Source organism: Hevea brasiliensis, chromosome 17 (genome assembly GCF_030052815.1).
Source record: "Hevea brasiliensis isolate MT/VB/25A 57/8 chromosome 17, ASM3005281v1, whole genome shotgun sequence".
Classification (NCBI taxonomy): Eukaryota; Viridiplantae; Streptophyta; class Magnoliopsida; order Malpighiales; family Euphorbiaceae; genus Hevea; species Hevea brasiliensis.
In genome coordinates this window covers 15,798,959-15,806,465 of record NC_079509.1, presented here as the reverse complement: position 1 = coordinate 15,806,465, position 7,507 = coordinate 15,798,959, and the positions used below count along the sequence as shown (strand labels likewise).

The following is a 7,507-nucleotide window of genomic DNA, read 5'->3' as shown; positions in this document are numbered from 1 at the left end:
ATTATTATTTAAAAAAAAATTATAAGGTGATTATAAATTTTTGAAACTCATATATATATATATATATATATACCCATACATTTATGTTCCTTTACTATTAAATTACCATTTAATGTAAAATATTTTAAATAAAATAATAATTTCACTATATAATTACTAGGTGTACCTTTCCTCAATGGTTCAAACAATTAATTGGCACATACGGTTCAAACAATTAATTGAAATTAAATTGTTGTCGCCGACTAATAGGATTTGAAGAGGAAGTGTTTAGGCAAACTTTAAGTTTGTTGGGTCCTGAGCATTCAATTGGGAGGGACCGGAAGCGTTAAGTCCCACAATTAAAAGATTATTAAAAAAAAAAAAAAGAAGGAATTTAAAGAACCGATGATAATTTATTTACAAACATCAAGTTTGTTGAAAATTTATTTGGCCCCCAAATTTTTTTTTTGTCTTAAAATAGCAAATTTCGTCTCTTTGAATTAATTTTATTTGAGAGGAATAAAAATTGTCTCTATTTTACTAGTCTCTATAATATACAAAAATTAAATTATAAATATATACAACAAGTATAAATAATGTCTAACGCACTTTAAAAAAATTATTATTTTTAAAAATACTAACATGACCTATTTAAAAAATAATAATTAAATAATTTTTTTATCATTTTGATAAATTAATTGGTATTCAATTATTTATTTTTAAATTAAAAGTAAAAGTAAGTTGTGAAATAAAAATTATAAAAAAGAAAAAAATTTATAAAATTTCTATAAATTATTATGATCGTCTAATTTTATCTATTTTTTTTAGAGTTATTTTGTCCAAAATTATCTATCGTTTTATAAAAATTAAGGAGAATAAATTGTTTTATTCTAATTTTGCTCTCATATTTACTAAAAACTGTAACTATTTAAACAATTTTAAACTTATTTTAACATATTTTTTTTAATTAAATGAGATAAAAGATAATTCAGTCAAATTGAAGAGTAATTTATTATAATTTAAGTGATTTAATTATTTTTTTTTATAATCATAAATGATACATAAAAGTATACAGAGATAATAATTTATTTAACCTTAAAGAATAAATAAAAGTGGACGGAGATAAAAATCTCTTTATTTATTTTTATCTTTCATATTTAAATTTTTTATTTAAAATTATTTATCACATTTAAAAAATTGTGTTAATTATTTTTTAAAATTTTTTTATTTGTATTAAATATAATAAATACTTATAAAATAAATAATTTAATAAAATAAAAAATAATTTAATTAATTATTAATATATTTTATAAAAATAAAATTATCAAATATTTTTTTTAATTTTCATATAAAATTTAAATGAAATAGATAAAAATGAGACGGTGATTGCTCACATTCAAAGTATACTAATTATATTAATGAGATACCAAACTATCACGTCTCTCTGCCCCTCCATTTTATCCTCTCCTCTCATTCCAATCTCAAAATACTGAGAGAGAGAGGGCGACACTGCCTGGAAAGAGAGGCGGCTAAGAAGAAGCAAGAACAACCCCATGGGAGACACAGCAGAGAATAAGATCATGGAAGAGACTCTTTTAATCAAAGAAATTAGAGATCGCGATGATTCCTTATCAAATCTAACATGGCACGTGTTCAGTCAAGAAGTGAAAAAACTGGGTTACATAGCAGGACCCATGGTGGCTGTGACTCTTTCTCAGTACCTTTTGCAATTTGTTTCCATCATGATGGTTGGTCATCTTGATGAGCTTGCTCTCTCTAGCACCGCCATAGCCATTTCTCTAGCTAGCGTCACTGGTTTTAGTCTTCTTGTAAGTCCTCTCCTCTGATCTTCTTATTCTTCGGCTTCTTCCTCCCCTGCACACCCTTTCCTCTTCTCTTTTAATATTGTTAATAATCTTTTCTGGGTTTGGTTTCTTATGCTGAATTGCTGGTTTTAATATTCTTTCTTTATTTGTTTTTTTCACTCTTTCTTGTCATGGTTATGAATGTGCATGGTTAAGTAAAAGAATCCAACTTATTTTCTGTGTGTAAATTAATTCTTGTTGATAGGTAACACTGTGTCTGCTTCTTTGGTGTTGTTTTCTAATTGTAGCAGAATATGTTTTGTCTGTTTACGATTATTATAGTAATTTCAACTTTAAATGGTGAGAAATCGAGAAGATAAAGAATTGGGCTCCTTAATTTTCTACTTTTATGCACTTGTCCATTTCTTTCTTAAAATAAAAAAAAAAATCTTGATCTTTATCTTTTGGTGTTTTTTTCTAGCATCTCTTGGATTAGTTAATTACATTGGTTCCAGTAAAATTAATATTGATGAGATGAGACAATAGATGGGCAAATTAAGTTAATGAGTACTTAATAATAATTTGGTGTTTAAAATTTTAATTTAGTTAAACGTTAGCTGTTTTTCAATTAAAAATAATTTAGTTCATAAAATTTTATTTTATATAATTATTTAAATATAATGAATAATTATTTAAATATAAAATTTAGATATGAAATTATTTTATTAATAAAATAAAATTTTAATGATTAAATTATTTTAAATTAACAAAATAATTAACTAATTTGTTAATGAAATTTAAATATAATGATTAAATTGTTATTAATAAATTAGTTAAATTTTCATATAACTATATAATAACTTCTAATTTTAAGATTAGTTTCCCACGATAATAATATATTAAAATAAATAAATCTCGTTATAATTACATTCTAAAAATTAAACAAAATATAATTTTATCAAAATAATTATTGAATTATTTTGCAAATCTAAATTATTAAATTTAATTAATTTATTATTATTTATTTAAAAAAGTATTTTCTTTAATTTTTGACACTTGAATAATTTAAACTAATTTAAACATATTATATTGCATAATATAATACTTTGTTATCATGATGATGACTTTCTTTGGCTATATGATTCCATGAGCTAATCTTTAAGTACATAATTTAAAAACTTTCTTGGCATCATTTTCTTCTCGCAAATTATTCTATATAGATATTGACGTCCTGATTTAACCTGTCGCCAATGAACATTATTGACTTCAAATGTTTGTTCTTTACTCTCAAAAGGTTAATTATTGGTTTTAACATTCGAAAATTCCCTAAGAGGTATATAGAAATACTGACAGTTTCTGTTTTAAATTATTATAATTAATATTTAACTGTTAATATAATAATCGATAACTATTAAAATAATTAATAATTATTAGAATGAACAAATCTTAAATATAGAAGAAGCAAAATCGGAGTCTACCTCTCAGTTCAGAATTGGCAGTTGTGGTGCGTGTTTTAGTCAAAAAAGGCTTTCGTTTTCATCCTTTTCTTTCTTTTCTTTTTTTTTTTTTTTTTTCTTTCCTTCTACAAAAGCCAACAAGTAAATATTTTGTAATGCCATTAAGTAAATTCATTATTCAATGCCTTGGGAAGCAAGTCCATCAATGAGGATGAGACATTGGACTTGATAAAAGCTAATATTGTCCTTTAGCAACAGTTTCTTTGAAGTGTCTTTGGCATTTGTCCTTTATGAAGATGAAAAAACTATCATACAAATTATATATTCTATATTATTTGATGGAGATTGGAATCTCTGCATTGAATAATCCAATGGCTGGTTTTATTATTATTTTTTTCTTAATATGTCTTGTAGGATGTAACAAACGTTTGATCATTAAATTTATTGATTTTAAGAACTATAAATAATATTGTCAATCCTGTTGTTGATGTGTAGAAGGCCTCTGTTACGAAGACCTGTTTTCTGCTCTGTTGGTTTCTTTTGATTTCCTTGTGGGGATGTTTGTTGGGTGCTTCTTGTGTCTCTTTAGCTTGATATTTGATCCTGTTTCTTTGTACTTTGTACTTCAATCAGGCCCCTAACCTTTTATTAATAATACCATCTCTTGATTGCTTATCAAAAAAGAAAAAATGTCATAAAATATACAACAAATTAACACTGATCTTTTACTCTTGAGAATCAATAAGATAAGACTTATTGGTTTGCAAAGCATACAGAAAAGCATCAAACTCCACAATCAAAAACTTATAGAAATGATATTATGTTAGTAATGATCTGAATTTTAGTTTGGATATAATCTTACAATTAACAAAATCTACTGATTTTTGTACGTGTCACACAGCTGGGGATGGCAAGTGCATTGGAAACTTTATCTGGACAAGCTTATGGAGCTAAGCAATATCAAAAACTGGGAATTCAAACTCAGACTGCTATATTCTGTTTAATCCTAGTTTGTATCCCTCTTTCTGTGATATGGATAAACGTGGGAAACATACTTATTTTCATTGGCCAAGATCCCAAAATTTCACATGAAGCTGGTAAATTTATAACGTCGCTAATTCCTGCACTCTTTGCCTATGCAACTCTTCAGCCTCTTGTTCGATACTTTCAGGCACAAAGTTTGATTTTCCCTATGGTCCTAAGCTCTTGTGGGACTCTTTGTCTCCATATCCCTCTGTGTTGGGCTTTAGTGTTCAAGTCAGGACTAGAAAACCTTGGAGCAGCATTAGCAATGTGTATTTCAAATTGGACGAATGTAATTTTTCTTGGACTATACATGAAGTACTCCTCTGCCTGTGCCAAAACACGTGCCCCAATTTCTATGCAGTTACTCCATGGAATCGGAGAATTCTTTCGCTTTGCTATACCTTCTGCAGTAATGATCTGGTAATTTATCTCTCCTCTGTATTTATACTTATTGTAAAACAAGTTTTTGTTGTGATCTTTGATGCATTAATCATGCTGATGATTGTAGCCTTGAATGGTGGTCATTTGAGCTGCTTGTGTTGCTCTCAGGACTCTTACCAAATCCAGAGCTTGAAACGTCAGTCCTATCTGTTTGGTATGTTCTAATTCAGGCTAGTTTGGTCTACTTTGAAAATGAGATTAATTAGCATTTGTTAGCATGCAATTCTTGGAATAGAATTCCATTTTTTTTTCTAATTTATTATCTACTTTCTTCTGCAGTCTCACAATTATTTCTACACTCTATGGAATTCCATATGGATTTGGTGCTGCAGCAAGGTCTTGCTCTATACACTTACATGCTATTTAATTATTTTCCTAGTACACTTAGCTGATAATTTTCTCACATTTGATAATTTCTTTCCTTTTTTTTTTATTTTTTTATAGTACTAGAGTCTCAAATGAATTAGGAGCAGGAAACCCACAAGCAGCACGTATTGCTGTTTATGCTGTGTTGTTTCTTGTAATTGTGGAGACGACTGTATTCAGTGCTACCCTCTTTGCCAGCCGCCGCGTTTTCGGTTATGTTTTCAGCAACGAAAAGGAAGTAGTGGATTATGTCACAACTATGGCTCCTCTGGTTTGTCTGTCAGTAATATTGGACAGCTTACAAGGGGTGCTTTCAGGTTAGAACTCTTTTACTCTGTCAATAATTATTACGTGTCATAGATATAAAAGTTCTGCACACCCATGTAACCAATGAGCATTTACTCAATAATAACAGAGTTATCTCAAGAATTGCAGGGTTACAAGTTTGAAAAAACTTCTGCAACAATTTGTGTATAACATTTTCTTGTTTCAGGAGTTGCAAGGGGGTCTGGATGGCAGCACATAGGAGCTTATATAAACCTGGGGGCCTTCTATCTATGTGGGATTCCAGTTGCTGCAATATTGGGATTCTGGGTGAAGTTAAGAGGAAGGGGCCTTTGGATTGGAATACAAGTTGGTGCCTTTACACAAACAGTTCTACTTGCTATTGTAACAAGCTGCACAGATTGGAAAAGACAGGTGAGTTATCCAATCCATAGCCTTAAACAGCTGCTTTGGATGCTGCAAGAAATTTTGGTCATACATGTGTTATGCTTTGGAATGTTGCAGGCAAGCAAGGCAAAGGAAAGGTTATTTGAAGGAAGATCTTTAGTTGACAATGCAATAATGTGAATTAAGAGACAATGGAGTAATGAGGTAAAAAACACAAAGAATTAATGCTGAGTTACCCAAATGCAATTGATGGATTAATATTGTACTGAGGGATTGTATAATATTCTCTTTTGGGGTGTGGAATTAACCTATCCATCTCCCATTTGGAGTTTAAAAAAAATGTATGGATAGTTGTCTTGTAAGAGAGAGAGAACTGTTTTTAGTTCAATAATATCGGAGACTACTTTATTTTTGACACAAATTGGATTGGCTCAAAACACCTAGTATGGCCAAGTTTTTTCTTGATTTTTTTTAGGAATTGGGGGAGTGAGAATTTCTAATTGGGCATCGAGTAATATACCTTCAGCTATTGGATTAGACTAGACAGTCTTTTTTTAATAGGTCGAAGATATAAATAAGTCCCAGAAGTATACTTAAAAGTACAATTAAACCCTTAAATAAAGTTTTTACGTGTTTGCAAGTGCACGAATTCGTATGAGTAATATTTTTAATTATTAAAATTTAAGTTAATTTTACTATTATCTAAACTGTTAAATTGTATTAAATTTAAGAAATTAAAGTTCAGCTAAAATAAAATTAACTAATAAAAGTAAATGAAAACTTTGATTTTAAAACCAAGTAAAAAGTGGCTAGAAATATTGATTTCGCTTGCTTAAAAAAAATGTTAATTAATTTTGTCTAATAATCGATTTTAACTTATCTTATAAGGGTAAAAAATTAAAAGTATTTAATAATTTATTCTGAGCATCATCAAATCTTCTAATTAATAAATTAACTCATTTGTTTTAATAGAGAGTTACTCAATTAATTAGAACATTAAGATAAGATTATTTTAACAGAACTCTATAGACTTAATCTTAGTTTCTACTCTTAATTGACATATGTGATAATTGTTATTAAATCAAATTCATAATCATGTTTTACAATCATAAATTATAAATATAAAATCATTCAAGTATTTAGCTAAGATACTCAAAAATATTAAACTCAAAAATAATTTCTCCTGCTTTTCCTTTATCAATCATTTTTCTTTATTTATCTTCATTTCAAATAGGTGAGAAATATTTTTAGTTAAAATTTCTCCTGCTTTTCCTTTCTCTCTCTTCAATTATCTCTTCTATTTGATGTCCAAAGAAAAAAATTTAAAGACTTTTCTCTTCTCTTCATTTTCCTCGATCCAAACAAAGGATGGTCCAATTTGATTTGTAATACCCACCTAGACTCAAAATCATGAATATACAGCCTTCCCCCAGCATCAAACACAAATTCATCCGTACAATATTATCAAAATTACCCAAATCGATTCCCTTGATAGCAACAGTAATAATATACGCATTCAAACAAACGAATTTCTCATGGCATCGAGAAATGGATTTGTGTACAAATGGTATGACTATGGGATGGGAATATTCTTCTGTGGAAGGTGGTTTTCGTGGGTTTGTGGAGTTCCAAATGAGAAGCTGGGTTTGGAGGGGGGGGGTGTAGTAATCGTTGCAGGTGGTAATGAATTAAGGAGGAGGAGCAATGAATAATAATAAAATTTAATAGAGGGTTAGAAGATATAGAGCTTTTGACGATGCT

The 7,507-nt window shown here is 28.6% G+C and overlaps 1 protein-coding gene across 1 annotated transcript; it reads left to right on the top strand.

Annotated features, from left to right (window-relative positions):
* Positions 1-1,369: 1,369 nt before the first annotated feature.
* LOC110647114 (protein DETOXIFICATION 12) lies at positions 1,370-6,167 on the top strand. Its single transcript, XM_021800794.2, has 7 exons — positions 1,370-1,808; positions 4,143-4,687; positions 4,776-4,862; positions 4,988-5,044; positions 5,153-5,391; positions 5,568-5,773; positions 5,864-6,167. The coding sequence occupies exons 1-7, from the start codon at positions 1,533-1,535 to the stop codon at positions 5,924-5,926; spliced, it is 1,473 nt and encodes a 490-aa protein (XP_021656486.1). The 5' UTR covers positions 1,370-1,532; the 3' UTR covers positions 5,927-6,167.
* Positions 6,168-7,507: the final 1,340 nt, after the last annotated feature.